This window comes from Parasteatoda tepidariorum, chromosome 9 (genome assembly GCF_982258835.1).
Source record: "Parasteatoda tepidariorum strain Cologne lab strain chromosome 9, Ptep-v5.0, whole genome shotgun sequence".
NCBI lineage: Eukaryota > Metazoa > Arthropoda > Arachnida > Araneae > Theridiidae > Parasteatoda > Parasteatoda tepidariorum.
The window spans coordinates 62,593,725-62,613,200 of NC_141763.1; the positions used below are offsets into that span (position 1 = coordinate 62,593,725).

A 19,476-nucleotide genomic window follows, 5' to 3' on the forward strand; every position below is an offset into this window, starting at 1 on the left:
GCAAATACCCTAAAAGTGTTTGACTGATAAGAAAATACTGCAGACATTTCTAATTAACCTGTTAGTGTATTGCAAAATGACGTCGATGGTTTTCAAATGATAGGGTTTTCTGTCGAACATAAGGCAACCCCAGCGCAATAGGAGGCTTTTATTAATAAATGGGTAAAAAAAGTAAGATAAGAAAAAGATAGGATCATTTTTTTTCAAATATTTACAAAAATTTAGGACAGTTACGACCTCTGCTATTTAAAGTGCATTAACAATAAAAGTAAAAAAAAATTTTAAAAAAATAAACCTATTAGAGTTCGAATTATTTGAATTTCGAAATAAGAGGTAACAGTCAAGTTAAAGACTAGTAGTAAGTTTTTGATTAAAAATGATAGGATATATTTTAGTTGATTAGTTACCAAATTTAACCTGATACCACACTTGCATTAAATGCTTTGTCCTTTATAAGATGTGGTAGTTATCAATGCATTATCTCTTTCTGAAAGAGACTAGATAACAAAGTATTTCGATTAATATGAAAAATCGATTGCTTATATTGAAATTTGTGTATTTAAAATTTTGCTTTGATCATGAGGATCTACTAGGTATTAAGTTTTTTTTTCCAGTAACAACTCTAGAATTTTGACGCATTACTGAAAATTTTTCACTAAAACATCTCAAATTATTTTCATGCTCCATATAGTAACAATATAATTTCTTCAAAGTAGTGACCACGTCAACAAGTGTATTATATTCCTATTCAAATACTCGGAAAAAGAACAAATAGTAACAATATAATTTCTTCAAAGTAGTGACCACGTCAACAAGTATATTATCATCCTATTCAAATATCCGGAAAAAGAACAAATAGTAACAATATAATTTCTTCAAAGTAGTGACCACGTTAACAAGTGTATTATATTCCTATTCAAATACCCGGAAAAAGAACAAATAGCAACAATATAATTTCTTCAAAGTAGTGACCACGTTAACAAGTATCGTCCTATTCAAATACGCGGAGAAAGAACAAATAGCAACAATATAATTTCTTCAAAGTAGTGACCACGTTAACAAGTATATTATCATCTATTCAAATAGCCGGAAAAAGAACGAATTAACTGAAGCATTTATTTGTATTCGTTTGAAAGTATATCACAAAATCTCAAAAGAACTTCGGAACTGGACTCTTTTTCCCTTTTTGTCCCATGTGAGCTTTAAGCTAAACGGATTGAGGACATAAAAAAAACCAGATAAGAATAAGATAAAAAAAAAAGGCGTTCCTTGAAGTAAAAAAAAACTGGTCCGAAATTTCTGAGTTCTTCCACAGGCACTTCTAAAAAGGAATGGAAAAAAAGTGTACCAATACAGAAAACTTTTTCTCTACTCGTTGAAAACTTAAATAGCTTGAAATGTAGGAAAATATTTTATGTGAAATTTAAGTTCTTATACGTAAGAGAGATTGTAGTTCTTCAATTTTTCTTTTTAACCACTTCAATTTTTCTAACAAAAATGGTCAAATATTTGATATTTTTTTCAAACAGTTCGGTTAAATCAGTCTGGAGAGGGTATACTATTTGTTTTTATTACTGGCATTTCAAAATTGTAGAAAGAAACAAAACGGTTTCATAAATATTAAAAAAATATTCTGAATTGTTCGGGATATCTGAAAAGTGCATCGATGTTCTAAATGCATTATTTTTTAAAACTGTTAAAAAATACTTTTCTCAAACTAGTTTCTTGAATACACGTTTCTGTTCTCATTATATAATTATAATTTCTGAATGAGTTTCAGTGTTATATTTTTATGACGTTTAGTAAGTAATACCAAATAGCATAAATCCATGATTTATATAAAAAAATTTGATTCGATCAAAAATATTAAAAGCAAAACAGTAAACATCTGATTTTGTAACTTAGCCCATTTATTATAACCTAAAATATTTTTTAAAATGTGACATAATTTTCATTGAAATATGCTTTAATTATATTGATTAAAACGCTAGAAAAGTTTTATTCAAGAAAAATAATATTATATTTTAGAAATAAAATGCTGATTTCGTATACCATTAACCAAATCAATGGATAAATCATTTTGTTGAACATTAGTTTCTTTATGACTGTTTTATTTTATTTACGTAACTTGCAACTTTAGTCTATCATAAAAAGATATGATTAATCTTTAATGGAATAATTATACATTTTCAAAAAGTCGAATTTGTCAATAACTGTTTCAGGTTGGGAAAAAAAACGAGCCTAGAACAGAAAGTGTTTATTCTAACAAAAAGTGTTTATTCTAATTAAAACGCTAATATTTCATAGATGTCTTCAGAACCCTTCAAAATAGTTAAAAAATAAAATTATGTGTCACAGTGATTTTAAAATATATAAACTGAAATGGTGCGTTTAAGCACCTTTAGCAAAAAATGGATTAACATACCGCCTATGCTAATCAATTAGCAAATTGAAAGGTTATCCTTTTAAACGATTAATATTACTTCTTAGTACGGGATTATACGACAAGTAGATCAAAAGTTATTTAGTTGTTTCATTTTTTACTTACGTTTTCATATAGTAAAGATTTATAAACGTGATTGGATCTTGGATTGCAGTGGTGTTGCTAGAAAAGTCCTAAATTGTTTGTACATATTAATACAAAGCAACAATTATTCGAGTGATCCAGAAATAATGCAAATATTAAAGTTTAAGAGCGTAGAAGGGTAACTATTATCGTTTTAAAAATTCATAATCAAAGAAATTTTTTGAGTGTTTATGGTTGAAGTTTTCTAAATACTGTTGTAATAGAATAATTTTTTAAGTGTTTATGGTTAAATTTTTCTGCATATTATTGCATTATAATAGTTTTAAATAAAAAAAGGAAGAATAATACATATTATTGAGATTTTCGTTACATATAAGTTTACGTTGTATATTAGGAAACCAATATTGCCATTAATGCAACATAAATATTTTCATAAAAATGTATATACTACTTACTTTACCATGTACAAAATTGTTTTGTCGCTATACAACCAAATATAGTGGTTAGGAATGGTCATTTCTTGGAAAGTGACTCTTTTAGCGTTTTTGAAAAAAGAGTCTGGCCTCCACATACGTTTCAGCCAGTTCACAGGTAGCAGCCGATACTTCATTGTCATATTTTCAGGTAACCTTAATCTGTAGTCTTTCCAACTTTGGGACATAAATATATCAGCTACATAGGTCTGAAAACAAAAATTCAATTTGTAATCATAAAACATTCTAAACATCTCATATTAGTTGGGAAATAACATTTGGCTTTTTATTTAAGCCCTTGCATGCTAACCTCTCCTGTTCAGAGATCCAATCAATTTGCTAAAGATGTAGCAAAATCTATTTGATTACAAATGGTTCTAACATACAATGGTTCTACATAGAAAAGTAGCTCTTGCTTTGAAGATTAGGCTATTTCCACTTTATGTTTAGCGGATCTCACCAGGAACTCTTGAATCGAACGTTTATCCTGAAATCGCTGAAATAATTGATTTGAATCCATTGCCTGTGTTGTGTTTCCGTAGTGCACATGTCAAGCTCACCCGTCTCCGAATTGGCCACACTAGACTAGCTCATCTTCATCTGCTGTTCGGTGAACCTCCTCCCCAATGCAATACAGATTTTACAAACGGATCTAAATCCCCTGGACATTGTTGGTTGTGGGATTGTTGTGGCTGATCTTACTTGTGGCTACGGCATTCCTGCAATTTCTTCTGTTTTTTCCGCGGAAGCAGTTGCCATCCCTTTATAGCTTTACGACTAATTTCTTTTCATTCCGAGCTAAAATTATTTTGTTTTTACTCGGAGAGTTTGAGCGTACTGCGGCAGCTGGGACATGTAAAGAAACGAAGCTCATCCGATTTTAATTTTTAATCAACATATATTGACATCTCTGTACAAGAAGAGTTTTAAAATTTTATTTTTCTGCATTTCCAGTGTGGTAAGTATTATACGGAAAGGACAAGGCTGACTCTGCTCCACTATTTGCCTCAACTAGATAAACCTTATCAATACCATTTTCTGACTTCAAAAACTAAATACGCAAATTTGATCGATGTTTATGGTAGCAACACTTGGGACCTTCTAAGCGAAAACAAATTACATTCTGTTAAACCTACCTCGGAACCTTGGCCTGTAATGCACGTACGCAGGGCAGATGACAAGCTCACTCCCTTACGAATGGGATATATTCAACTTACTCATCTTCATTTGCTGTTTGGGGAAGCTCCTCTCAAATGCAAAGATTTTGTTCACGATTCATCACATTTTATAATAATTTGTTCATGTTTTTACCAGTATCGCCTTACCTTTTATGAAAGCTCTATTTTATTAATAAAAGATTTGGTGGATGAAGCCCAAGGGTACAGGGGACCTTCAAATTTGAAAAAAGTGACCAAAATTTCGATTTTGAGATTTTTATTTTTTCAGAAAATAGACGTTGTAAGGTTTCAAACAAACAAAAAATTTTTAAAATCGAACCCTTTTTTACTGAGATATGAGGATTTTAATTAGGCCACGCCCCTTTGTTTACATTCAGAAAACAGAAGTCGGTAGTTTGAAGCAGCCGATTTTTTTTAGTTTCGTTTTAAGCTAAAAGAGCTTTATATTATTCATTTCAGAAGGGTTCTTCTGTAAATATTATTGGCAACACAGTTACTTAGCTGATTGATTGATTATTTAATGCTTTCGTTTATTTTTATTGTCGATATTGCTCTTTTTTCGTTATTTCTACAACAAACAGCTTTTTACAAAGCTATTATTCTTCTTAAATTGTTTTTGTTAGGTTTTTAGTTGTTTTTGTTAGGTTTTTATTTGTTTTTATTACGTTTTTGAGTTGTTTTATTTGATGTTTTTATTGAATCATGGATTCTATTTCTTCCAAGTGGAGAAAACCGAAAGTTAGGATGAGTAGAAAGAAGTGGGCCGGTTTTGAAAATGCAAAACTAAGGTGGGCAAAGAAAACAAGTGAAAACGAAACTGTTGGTTTTTCTGTTGCTGATTCGCCACAGTTGAACTGCATGGCAGAATGTTCTTCATCTCTGGAAACACAAGGGAATGTTCAGAGTAGTACCTCACAGTACAATATTATAAATTTATCTTCTCTTAGCACACTTTAAAAAAATGTGAATTGCAGTGACTGCAATAAATGTAATCTAAAAATTGAAGAGCATATTACATATGGGTATGCATCAAAATTTGAGCTCAAATGTGAAAGCTGCTGTAAAAGTTTTGGCTCAACTTTCACTAGTGAGAGGGAAACTTCCAGTAAGAAGTTTGACGTTAATTGCAAAATGGTATCTGCATTCCTGTCTATCGGAAAAGGGTATGCAGCAATGGAGACATTTTCTTCTATTTTAGGAATGCCTACGATGGACAAAAAAGTATTCTCTAGATGCTTGGATAGTCTTGCCGAGAAAAACGTTCTGACGAAATCAGAAATGCTGCGTGTTTCTAGAGAAACTGTGAGAAGCAAACATTTGGAATCGAATTCAAACTTGTCCCCGGGTGATACCTTAGACATCAATGTTTCGTATGATGGAACATGGCATAAACGAGGCCATACTTCTCTCTATGGTATAGGCCTTGTTATTGACATTTTGATTGGACTAGTAATAGACTATGAACTGCTGTCAAAATATTGCCATGATTGCACAATGACAGCAAAAGATCTAGGAATAAATTCTGCGGAGTATGGTGTGTGGAAAGAATCGCATGAATCTGTGTGCCAAAAAAACTTTCAAGGTTCATCGGGAAGCATGGAAATGGAGTCTGCCTTGATTTTGTGGAATCGTTCTGTAGCTGAGTGTAACATGCGGTATACAACTGTGCTGTCTGATGGTGATGCCAAAACTCACCAGTACCTAACTGCACAAAAAGTGTACGGCAGTGGCGTTGAAATAAAAAAAGAGGACTGTGTGAATCACGTTGCTAAAAGACTTGGAACTGCCTTACGAAACAAGGTGAAAGAATGGAGAACAAAGAAAGTGACTCTTGGTGGAAGAAAAAAGGGGCAACTTACTGAGGCTAATCTAAAGAAGTTGCAAAATTATTTTAGAAAAGCAATTGTGTGTAATGCTCCAAATATAACTTTGATGAAAAAAGCAATTTATGCAACACTCTGCCATTGCAAGTCCACTGACACCAAGCCCCAGCACCATAATTGCCCTGACGGAGAACATTCTTGGTGTTTTTTCAAAAGGGCACTAGCCTTAAATGAAAAACCCAAATCACATCAGTCAATGAAAACCTATCTTTCGGATGAAGTTGTTGAGAAAATTACCCCTGTATATCAGCGACTTGCCTCGGATGAGACGCTTTCTCGATGTACGTCTGCAAGCACGCAGAACGCCAATGAAAGCATCCTCAGCTGCATTTGGCGCAAAAAGCCCAAAAGAGGTGCGTTTGTGTATTTTTTTTCATAGGCACATATTGAATTGAATTTTCATCCATTTCAACCTAATAATGGAGATAAAAGTACAGATATATGCTTAATTAGTCATTTTTTAGATATTATACACAAATAATAGTGTTATTTTAAATAAATTTTAAAAATTGCTATTTTCTCGAAATGAAATTTTGACGGATTTTTGTGTTTTCGAAATGCTCCATTTGTCTGAATTTTTAGTTTTTTTGGTTGAAACTTGTTTTATGTGTACTATGTATGCATGTAATTAAAACTTACCATGTTTTGTTACTGTCAGGGTCACGTGATGTAATAACACGCATTTTCTGATGTTGCGAGCTAAAAGCTTGATATTATAGATATGATCATTTTTTTTTTGTTTTGGTTTTTTTTTTGAACAATGGATGAAAAAGAATAAAAAAATGGTGAATTAGTTTTTGTAGAATTTTGCGTTATTTCTTTTGTAAAAGGTTACGACTGACAAATGCGCGGGGAAACCCCAATGGATTTCGAAATAAAAGATTGGTAGTTGTTTGTTCTATGAATTTCAAGTTGTTTGATGGAAGATAGTGAGTTATTTAGATTGTCTTGAAATTGGTTTAGGAAGTGGCATTTTTTTTTGTAAGAAGGTGCAGTTTAGAAAGTAGTAGGTGAAAAATGGCATTTTTAGGAAGAGCTTTAAAAGTAGATTTGAAGTGTTTGGCGGAAGAGTTAGGAGAAACGGCAACGGAAGACATGAGAGTTACCGAATTAAAGAAGATTATATTGGCAAGTACGGAGTACGAAGAGGAGTTTGTGAAGGAATTATTAAAAAGAATAGTTAGTGGAAGAGAAGAAATAAAGCGCCAACAAAAAGAAGATGAAATTAGGCGACAAGAATATGAAATTAAGCAACAGGAAAGGGAAGACGAATTAAAGCGGCGAGAACAGGAAAGGGAAGATGAATTAAAGAGGCGAGAACAGGAAAGGGAAGGTGAATTAAAGCGGCGAGAGCAGGAAAGGGAAGATGAATTAAAGCGGCAAGAAAAGGAATATGAATTGGAGAGGTTGAAGATAGAAGCTTCATTGGTACATACTGGTACTATAGGAGAGACGAGCAGCTCTCGAAATGAAGAAACAAGAGAACATGTACCTGGTGGATTGCAAAAATTAATGCGTACTTTTGATCCAAAAGAAGGTGATATAAGTTTTTATCTAATATTGTTTGAAAGACAAGCACGAAGAGTCCATATAAAAGAAGAAGATTGGGTAACGCATCTTGTTGGATTATTGCCTCTAGAAATGGCGAATTTAATTGCAAGGGAGCCTGAAGAAAAAGCAAATGATTATAAACATGTAAAATGTATGTTATTGAAAAGGTTTAAATTGAGCCCAGAAGCATTTAAAATAAAGTTTAAGAGACATTGTAAAGCGGCTGAGAGCACTTGGCGAGATTTTGGATTTGAATTGGCGAACTATTTTAACGAATGGGTTTCGGGACTAAAAATTAATGATTTCGACAGCCTGAAACAACTTGTCATTGTCGAACAGATAAAAGAACTAGTACCTGGAGACATACAAAATCATTTTATTGATGAGTGGAGTAGAATTTGCTCAGTTGACACACTTGCTGAGAAGTTAGATGAGTACGAGAATGCAAGGAAATATAACCAAACTACTAAATTCATTGCTTCTCAACCATATAGGAACTTATACCGGGAAAAACCAAACATGGTTAGTAGAAGATATCATACATTTGGAGAAGGATATAAATATGAGCATAACAACCATGGCAGAATTGATAAGCGGAGTTCTTCCCAAAATCCAGTCACATGTTTTAATTGTGGACGAGTAGGACACTTGGCACGATTTTGACGAGATAATAAAGAGAGGAGAAGAAACATTGAAGGCAAAGTGGCCGAGGTTCAAGTATCGGAAGGGCAAGTATCCGAAGTTAAGGTACTCAGAAATGGAAATATCGAAAGCAAAGTAGTCACTGCAAGATTTAACGGTGAAGTCATGATAGGAAACAAAAAATGTAAAGGCGTTCAACCAAAAATAGCTGCCCTTAAGAAAGTTAGAATTTCATATAATGGAAATGAATACGAAGCTGTAGTAGATTCTGGTGCACAAATAAGTGTATTTAAAAACGATATAGTGGGTAAGGAAGTGGATTACAAAGGACATATAATACTACAACCTGCGTTTGGCGAAAGTCTAAAAGCTGAATTAAAAGAAGTGGAAATCGCTTTGGTAACGGAAGGATATATTACGCCTATAATTAAAACGATGATAGCAGCCGTCAATGGGTTAAATGCTGACATTTTGTTGGATGCTGAAACTTATGAGGCATTATTAGAACAAAAAAGAGTATACAATCCCAGTTTTACTGCTGCTATGAAGCTAAGATCAGATTCCCGAAAGGAGCAGTTATATATGAGTGCAAGTGACGGAGAAGAGCAGCAGGAGCCAACAGTAGGTGAATGCGGTGATAAAAAGAATGGAAATGAAACCGAACGATTCAAGATACAACAACAAAGTTGCGATACTCTCCAAGAAGCATGGAAATTGGGGAAGCAAAATAAAGGAGGGTATGTGATACAAAATAATATACTATGCCATGAAGAGCTGTTGGACGGGAATAGAATACAACAATTAGTAATTCCCGAAATTAGAAAAGGTAAAATACTAGAAATTGCCCACGAGTCAGTATTCGGAGCACATCTAGGAGCTCGTAAAACAATTCAAAGAATTAAATTTTCCTTTTATTGGCCAGGGATGGTCAAGGAAATTAAAGCTTATTGTAGCTCATGTCATGGGTGCCAAGGTAGAAGAGTTGTTCGTTCAGTAGACAAAATTCCGATAACACCTGTGTCACGTCCTGAACTTCCATTCCAAGTGGTGAACGTAGATCTAATTGGTCCTCTAGATCCAGTATCAGCACAAGGACATAAATATATCCTTTGTTTGATGGACCAACATTCAAGATGGCCTGAAGCAGTCCCGCTCAAATCGTTAACGGCAAGGAATACATGTGAAGCACTGCTCGAAATATTCTGTAGGACAGGAATTCCAGAAGTAATCGTGGTGGATAATGCGACAAATTTTACGGCAAGTTTAACGCAGGAGTTTTTGAAGGTTTTAGGAGCTTGTCCGCGATTTTCAACGCCATACCATCCGGAAGGGAACGGATTGATTGAAAGATGGAACCAAACTTTCAAAAATATGCTACATCACATTATTAGAGAAGTAGGAAGAAATTGGCATCGACATATACCATTTGTACTATGGGCTTATCGAGAAGTTCCAAATGCAACTACAGGAGTACCACCTTTTCTGCTAATGTACGGGAGAGAACCGAAAGGCCCGTTATCTATCTTGAAGTCAATTTGGGCCGGAGATATGTTTTTACCTTTGAATATGAAAGGATCAGCGGAGGAATATTTAAAAGAGTTAAAAGGAAAATTAGAAATAGCAACCGAAAAGGCAAGGTTAACAAGTGATGTGCAACAAAGTAATTATGCCAAATATTACAATAGAAGGAAAAAATACCGGGAATTTGCGCCAGGAGATCAAGTACTTGTGCTAATGCATGATTCATCCAATTCATTATATGCCAGATGGATAGGTCCAGTAAAGGTAATTAGAAGAGTGAAACCGAATTCGTATTATTTGCAAATGCCTGAAGGAAATTTAAGATTATTGCATGTTAACAAAATGAGAGAATACAAAGCGAGAATTCAAACAGTTGGAGTTGTCTATGATATTGATGATGAATTTGGTGAAATATACGAAACACCAACTCTTCCTACAGATGTGGAAAGCTATGAAGCATTGAAAGGATTAAATTTGGATTACTTACCCAAAATGCAACAAAATCAATTGAAAGATCTTTTACATAGACGCAAAACGTTGTTTTCGGGGAAGATAAGGATAGCTAAAGTTGGGAAACATGCGATAAAGCTGAAAGCTGAGGAGGATACGATGAAACCAAAAACGTATAAGATACCAGAAAACTTAAAGGGGAAAGTGGATGCACAGATCAATGAATTGCTAGCGTTAGGACTGATTGAACCGGTGGTAAGTGAGATAGCACACCCGGTAGTATGTGTTCATAAGAAAGACGGAACAATCAGGTTATGCATTGATTTCAGAAGTTTGAATGCTCTTACCGTTCCGGATGCATATCCAATGCAAAATATGATGGAGTTGAATTTCTTAGTAGGAAAGAAGAAATTCATTACTGTGCTAGATATGTTGAAGGGATATTGGGCTATACCGATGGAGAACGGCAGCAAACACCTCACAGCATTCCGAACTCACCGAGGCCAGTACCAATGGAATGTATTACCCTTTGGATTAAGAAATGCTGCTGCAACCTACCAAAGAGCTATGTCTAAAGTGGTTCAGTCCATGTCTGATTTCACTTGTGCTTATATCGATGATTTAGCAGTATTTTCTGATACGTGGGAGGAACATTTGATTCATCTTGAAGAAGTTTTTAAGAGATTGGAATATTTTAATTTCTCCGTGAACTTGAGAAAGTGCGAATTTGCTAGACAAAAGGTTAAATACTTAGGACATATTATTGGTTCAGGTAAACATGCTCCTGACAAAGAACGAATAAGAGTAATACAGAAATTAGAGGCACCCAAAACCAAAAAACAACTGAGAAGTGCTTTGGGATTATGCAACTTTTACAGGCAGTATATTCCAAACTTCGCAAAGATTGCTCTTCCACTAACAGAGCTTACTAAAAAGAAAGTTCCTAACGAGATTCCTTGGAGCGAAGAAGCTGAGAAGGCATTCAAGGAATTGAAGACGTCGCTATGTAAGATCGCAGAGTTACAAGTCCCAGACATAGAGAAACCATACTACTTGCATACGGATGCATCTCAAAATGCGGTCGGATGTTGTTTAGGTCAGTTAGATGAAGAAGGAAATATTCGTCCCATAGCTTTCGGTAGCCAGAAGCTGAATTCAACTCAACAGAAATGGTCTACAATTGAAAGGGAAGCTTATGCTATTATTTGGGCTTTGCAGAGATTTGAAACCTTACTCTGTGGTGCTAAGATTATTTTATTAACTGATCATAATCCCCTAGTATTTCTGACGAGTGCGACACCCCAAAGCCCGAGGTTGCAGAGATGGGCGTTAGCCATTCAACGCCATGATATTGAGGCAAGTCACATCAAAGGATCGAAACTTAGTAATGCAGATGCATTGTCCAGACTGTAAATATAAACTAAAATAAGACTCTGAACATTTTTTCCTATTATTATTATTAGGTGATTAAAGTAAATACCTAGTGTTAAGTTAAACCTAAGATTCAGTGAATATTTGGGTGAATGTGAAACATAGTTTGTTTATGTGTAAAGTGTGACCCTTAAATTATTTGCCATATTCGATCTTTGGATCTAATATGACTCTGGGGGGAAGGTGTCAGGGTCACGTGATGTAATAACACGCATTTTCTGATGTTGCGAGCTAAAAGCTTGATATTATAGATATGATCATTTTTTTTTTGTTTTGGTTTTTTTTTTTGAACAATGGATGAAAAAGAATAAAAAAATGGTGAATTAGTTTTTGTAGAATTTTGCGTTATTTCTTTTGTAAAAGGTTACGACTGACAGTTACCTAGAACATTGATAAAATTTGTTTATAGTAAAAAAAAGTTTAAGATTTTTTAAATTTTTCCAGAAATTTTCATGAGATACATAAAAAGTGTGTTTTTTGAGCTAGAGCACTATAATTAGCCACTGAATGATGGTAACTTTTATTTGGAAATCAAAAACGAGTCATATAAAAAATAAAGTATGATTCTGCAATGAATTTTAAGCCCCATGGAGTATTTTGACTTTATCGGATTTCATGCTATTTTAAAATTTTAAAAGTTCAATAACTTTAAAATTTATCATTCAAATTACATGAAATTTTGTATACAGCTTTTTAAAGATATTATAAGTAAATACTGCAAGTTTCATAAATGTATCATAAAAACTCTGAAAGTTGGTTTTTAAAGTCCCCTGTATTTAATAGCATTTTTACATGCTATTGGTAATTTATATTGTATATAACTGTTTTTACCTAACTTCATTCACTTAGTGGTATATAACCTACATTCTATTTTAACCAATTTTGTGCAAGTTCACCATTTTACACATTCATCTGATTTTATTCACTTTGAATGCGTTTGTGTGTTACCCGTTTTAATCATTTCATGTATTTTAATACGATAAATTTTTACTTTGTATATTATCTCTTTGATTTGTTTTAAAAACCGTTTGTTTGGCGCTGCATGAAATCGCGGAAATTAGTTAAACTCTGTTTTTCGAAGCTCTGTCGCCAAGAAAAATAAAAAAGCCATAGTTTAAGTGCCTTACACTTGAAGCAATGCGATGATTTTAAATTTGTTCTTGCCGTGAAGAGTTATCTGGTCTTTAGAATAAACAAATATTATTTTCGGAAAGATTCTTAACTTTCTATCCTCCTTTCTTTGCTGGTCAACTGTCATTGCATCTGCGGTCTGATTTTAAATTTCTTATGGTGAAGAAATAGCCTCTTTCTTCCCCTTTAGTATCTTGCCATCTTTTGGAAGAGGATGTTATTGAAAGTATTTTATGACTTAGTTTTACACAAGATCGCCAATTTTATGGGCTAATTTTTTCTTCATTTATTTCCTTTTTTTTGCTGGGGAGGGGGGCTTACTTAGCCAATCTTAATCGTCTGCTTTTCTAACTATCGAGGGAATTAATCACTTTATCTACATCTTTTTTCTTTGGCTTTAATATGTTTACAAAATCCTTAAATCGTTATAAATTTCAGTACTTTAAATGTTACCTTTGAATTTTTTAAAAAAAAATTAAAGATCCTTTCGATTTAAGTTTCCCTCTTGTATTTATCTTCTTATCACCCTTTAAATATATCTTCCTCTTGTATTTTTTAGAATGTATTGTGCTTTATTGCAAATCCTTACTCTTGTCACCTATTTCATTTTTAATTTAATTTAAGCATGTCTTAGTAAAAACATTGTTGAAAAAAAGGAATGCTTTTTAGTTTGTAAAAAAGTATGTATGGAAGCAAGAATATGATTAAAAAATTAAATCAAATTTGGGTGAATCAAATGTCTCGTTATTTCAATGTGTTCTTTTTTTTAATACTTGCTGTATGCCGTGAGTACGTTTTGTTGTTTTGGGGCATATACTTGTTTAGTTATTATAGCAAGTCATTGCCTTAAATCGATAATTTTGATTATTTTTTTGTGTCCACCTTATTACAAATTTTGTGATATCAATTCGTTGAATAATTACCTCACATTGTGTGATCTTTGAACCTATTGATTTACAAATTTGAAATACCATGGGAAAAATACCACCTTATTACAAATTTGGTGATACCAATCCGTTTAATGATTACCTCACATTGTGTGATCTTTGAACCTATTGAGTTACAAATTTGAAATACCATGGGAAAAAATACCACCTTATTACAAATTTGGTGATACCAATCCGTTTAATAATTACCTCACATTGTGTGATCTTTGAACCTATTGAGTTACAAATTTGAAATACCATGGGAAAAAATACCACCTTATTACAAATTTGGTGATACCAATTCGTTTAATAATTACCTCACATTGTGTGATCTTTGAACCTATTGAGTTACAAATTTTAAATACCATGGGAAAAAATACCACCTTATTACAAATTTGGTGATACCAATCAGTTTAATGATTACCTCACATTGTGTGACCATTATTATTGCCATTCTGCTTTCGTTTTCTTGAACCACTTTTCGAAAACGATCGTGTTTCCCTTAATTTATTAATTCCTTTTAATTCTATATCCAGCCTTAATTTAATTTTATTACTTTAAAATCAACAATTGTTTATTTTTCAATTGATGACTGAATATTTTATCTCTTAATACAATTTCGTTCTATTTCAATTTATAATATTATTATTATTGTGATGCATCATCAACTAATGTAATTCCGTAACCATCATTAAACCTATCATCAATCAATCATACATCCATTGATTATATTATTATTTAAATGAAATATTTAATTTGCAATGACATCATTATACATTATTTAATTTTTAAATTGTAAAATATAAATTTTTTTATTTTATTTGTAACAATAAACATTGGTGAAAATACTTGGCCATCTCTTAAACTTATCATCAATCATCATAAGATAAATGCACGCAGGATTTGTTAGATGAAATTCATCACCCTAACATTTTTGCGTATTTACGTGCTGTTGGTATTTTTAAATATATATAAATGTTTTAATGCATCTGCAATTGCAAACAACTTATTTTATTTACTTCGTGTATTTTATATCGTATTTCTACCTTTTTATCTGATTTTATTCATACCTTTTATCTGATTCTATTCACCAACTTATACCATTTTATCAGTTATAATTGTACGACAATTAAAGTGTTGCATGCATTTTGTCTTTTGAACTGTTTTACCGTATTTTTAGTTCAGCATGTCCACTTTTGGACTTTGTGCCACTAAACCCTACATTCAATCCAATCCAATCCATCATAATAAGATAGATTTTAACATAAAACATTTTATCATCTTTTCTCTATCATATTTAAAATATTTTATCATACCATCCACCTTATTCTCCATGAAATAAATCTAAACATTTTATCATCTTTTCTTAATCTTATATACAACAGTTATATCTTTTTCAATTTATTTCCTGTAAAATAGTACTAACGTAAAACATTTTATATATATCATTTCTTTAATTTATTCCAAATCAAAAAAATATTAATCTGGAAAATTTTATCTTCAACTTACTACCATGAAACAAATATTAAGCTAAAACATTTTATATCTTTCTTTCCCCTATTATCAATAGTTGTATCTTTTAACCATTTTCCTTGTAAAACAATACTAGAGTAAAACATTTATAAACTCTTTTGTACCTATAATATATTTATCATTCTTACAAATCATTCCCTATAAAACAAATATTAACCAAAACATATTTCTTGAGAAAATAATTATTTACTTCAGTCAGAAAAAAAACCTTAATCAAGAATACCAGCACGGAACATTCGAATCAAAGTATCTTCTTTCGGAGAGAGAAACACTCAAGTGAACATCAAGACACACACAATAAGTTCTTTATTTGTTGAGAAAATCGATGCAACTTCCGTGCACATAGCAGAATTGATTAGTCGCATTTTCTCTTGTAGCAATCAAAATGTCTAACGATACAGTTCGTAAGTAATAGTTCTGTTGTTCGATCTATCTACGTCACCAAAGCTTTCAGATTTGGCATTGAAATTTCTCATATGCGGGATTGGGCATCAAACACAGTACGCAAAGACAAATGAATTATGTATTTCACATATTATAAATCGCTCTACCCTAAAATTTCGGGACAAATTAAAAGTGATGATTAAATTGCTTTGTGATTTGTCTACAGCTAAGAAATTTAACATAAATCTTACTACCACAATTAATAAAACAAAAACAATATAAATAATTTTAAAATACAGAAGTTAACCTCACACGATAGAAAGTTGGTAGTTAAAATGAATAGATAATTTTTTTTTCTAATATTAATTCAGGGATGCCAACTTGCTCCGCTTTGTAAAATAGTATTTTCTAGTGGTAGCGAAATTTTAGTTACTTATTGTTTATTATTTTTCATTTTAAGTAATTTTCGCACCACTAAATATCAATAATTTTAAGTATCATCTACTGGTTACACTACTAAAAAGTAGGCGTAACCATCATTCTCTAACGAAGTTTGCTACCACTTTATTTAAACTATTCCAGAAAGCGGAGCAGTTGGCATCCCTGTATAATTACTACTTTAGATTTATATTGTACTTAATTTATGAAGTCAAACTTTCAACCCTTGCATTATAACGTACCAACTAAAGTGGACTATAGTTTTAAAAAATACTTGGAAAAAGTGGACAGCTCCTATTGTTACCGATCAATTTAAATAGGGACTATATAATATAATTTATTTTTTATATTTCGTACATAATGTTTGATAGGTAAAGCTCTCAAAGCTCTGTCATAAGTATTCAGGTGGTAGTAGATCTGAAAATTTAAATTTACATTAATAGCCAATGACCGGTTGACTAATAACTTTGTAGCCACTTTTTCCTCCAACTCTATGAGTCTGTGACTGATATCGATTAGTCCTTATAATTTAAAAGCCACTACCTGAAAACTTCTTTCTGCTTAAATTATATTTCGAAAAATAATTCATATTAGAAATAATATACGGCTATAAAAAGTTAAGTCATCAATAAAAAATATTCTGAATATGTAACAAAATTTAGTTAAACACACTGACTTTAAAGAATATAATTTAAAAATATTTGGGGAGGCAAAATACATTTAATTTGTAAATTGTTAAGGAACTAATCTTCCACACGAATTTTTCCACCACAAATTGATGGATTTTAAAGGATCAAAATTTTGAATGTAAGCATTGGACATTTATATGAATATTCGGTTTTACAGATTCTTTCTACATAGACGTACTTTTACAATTAAACGTGTTTTATTTTTAAAAAAAATGAGAAAAAAAGACCGGTTGTTTACTTAATTTAAATCACCACTTTTGTGTGATTCGCCAGGTGGCGAGTGGTTCTTTTCATGTCCAATGGTAGCAAAATTTATACTATAAAGCATATTTCTTGTTTTTGCCGACCAGGTGGCCGAGCGGTTAGCACGCCTGACTGCTAAGCCATTGGCTGCGGGTTCGAATCCCGCTCTGGGCATGGATGTTTCTCTCTTTCTCTTTGTGCTGTCCTCTGTTGTGTGTGATGTGTGAATGTGGCCCACCCTATAAACGTGTTTGTGGCGTTGGCAACGTTGCTCGCCGCCCTGACTTTGGTTCACAGGTGCCCACTGGGTAACAGTAAATGAGTAACAATTCCGGCATCTTCATAGGCAAAGATTCAAATTCAGTGTCTGCCATTGGAGAAAAAAAATGTCTTGTTTTTAAAAGTGATTCTTTAAATTTTCATGATCACTACGAAGATTTGTTAACTTATTGCATCAACAGAAATCTGATACATGTTAGATGAATATTATCTAGATTGAAGTGGTTGCGAAATTAGAAAAACTTCAATTGCGTTGATAAGTAGTTGGCTACTATTTCAATATTTTTATGCGAACCTTTGGGAGCTTCTCTTATCTAAAATAGGCACGAATTTTCCGGCCATCCGAATAAATATGCATTATATACTTTTTGTTGCATACCACTACATTTAAATAATACAAATATTCATATAACGTGTTGCTTTGTTAGAAATCCTTCAACCCCCAGGCTGCGGTGCAAGACCCAAAAGAAAATCCAGAGGACGACAGACCAAGCCAACAAAAACCTCGGACAATGCCACCAGATTCCTGCTACTTTTTAAAGAAATGCAGCAACTACTGAAGGACCAAGACCTCATGAATCTACTACGATCATTGCTAGCCGACAAGCAGTAGCGCAGTGATCTCCCCATCATGCCGATCATCACCCAAGACATCCACAGCACTCCTGTGGTTATCTTTTTACCAACATCATTACAGGCGCCCACGGGCACTACCACAGATGAAAGAGTCAATTGTCCGCTTCGCGGACAGGCACTCTGTATTCTACTCTAGTTCAAGTTCAAGTTAGAAATCCTTCAACCCCAGCAGAAGGAGCCCTCGAGCAACATCAAATTCAACGCCTAAACTTGCTCACCGATTAGTGTCATTAATCAAAGAATTACAGGAATTGCTCAAAAATGAAGAAGTGCTACGTCTTCTGCGGGATATCATCGGGGAAACATCTCAATCACAGTGAGTTCTATTTTTATTTCCAAGACTCTCAAGTTAAATTCACTGAACTTTTCACAGTAGACTTTTACTTATGTTAAATTAAATTAAATCAAATTTTATTTTCTGAAAATATAGCCAATTAATGCATATGTATTTATCAACTTATGCACGTTAAATTCTTTTGCAAATTCTATTGTATTTAAGGAACAATATTTCTCTAATAAAATATATTTACTGCATTTTCTCCAAATATGTTATTTTATCATGAATCAAGGTATAATTTATCTATATTCATCAATTATGTTCTTCATTTTTCAGAAATCAATTATTGTACATATCAAATCATGTTATATCTTTATTTTAAATTAAGGTCTACAATCAATATTTCTAATGTTATGTAAAAACGTCAATTTGACATTTTGAATTTTTCATTGTTTTATTATTTCACAAGCGAACGGCTTGATTTAATTTTATGGCTACTACAATGTATTCGAATGAACTTCAATGTATGTCATAATTAAATATGTGCTAGTTAAAATATTGAAATTTAATTAGTGAAATATGTATCAATTTATGTTAATATTTATTTATGTCAACTTACGTATATATATGTCAAATTATGTTTATATTTATATATGTCAACTTAGATTCGATGAATCAGATATTCAAATGTTACATTTACTCAAGCAAAGTGCTTGTTTTTCTATTAGCTACCACATCGACTGCTAAATTCAAAATGTTATTACTATAAATTTTCTGTAAATTTCTAGATGTATGGGATAGGGGCCGCTAAGAGGCCCAGGTGCCTAATTTTTGTAAATAAAAGTAAAAAAAGAATTCCTTCAATACCAATCAATGCTTAAATATCAATTGTGCTTTTCATATTCATGAAAATTTCTGATTATTTTACAAATCATGACTTATATTAAATATCAAATCATGTTTAATCTGTACTTGTTTATATATTAATTTAATTTCATACTTTAATCACAACCTATGACTGCATCAAATTTAATACCAATCAATGCTTAAATATCAATTGTGCTTTTTATATTCACGAAAATTTCTGATTATTGCATAAATCATGACTTATATTAAATATCAAATCATGTTTAATTTATCAAGCAAATATGCTTGATCTTCTGTAATGCTACCTAAATGCTGCATAATTCAAAATGTTTTTTAATTCAACTTGTAAATACTTCATGATGAATGGGTTAGGGGCCGCTGCGCGGCCTAGGCACCTAGTTTTAGTTAAATAAAGAG

General features: G+C 32.4%; 2 protein-coding genes across 2 annotated transcripts in view; one reads left to right on the plus strand and one right to left on the minus strand.

Annotated features, from left to right (window-relative positions):
- The window catches only part of LOC107440721 (glycine receptor subunit alpha-2), a 103,426-nt gene that overhangs the window by 17,843 nt on the left and 66,107 nt on the right, over positions 1 to 19,476 (minus strand). The window contains exon 5 of the mRNA XM_043047056.3: positions 2,983 to 3,209. Within this exon, the coding sequence (XP_042902990.1) occupies positions 2,983 to 3,209 (227 nt within the window). The remainder of the gene's footprint in view (positions 1 to 2,982; positions 3,210 to 19,476) is intronic.
- On the plus strand, positions 4,881 to 17,892 carry LOC147804114 (uncharacterized). The gene is made up of 3 exons (XM_087150462.1): positions 4,881 to 5,095; positions 5,153 to 6,414; positions 17,708 to 17,892. The coding sequence occupies exons 1-3, from the start codon at positions 4,881 to 4,883 to the stop codon at positions 17,890 to 17,892; spliced, it is 1,662 nt and encodes a 553-aa protein (XP_087006588.1).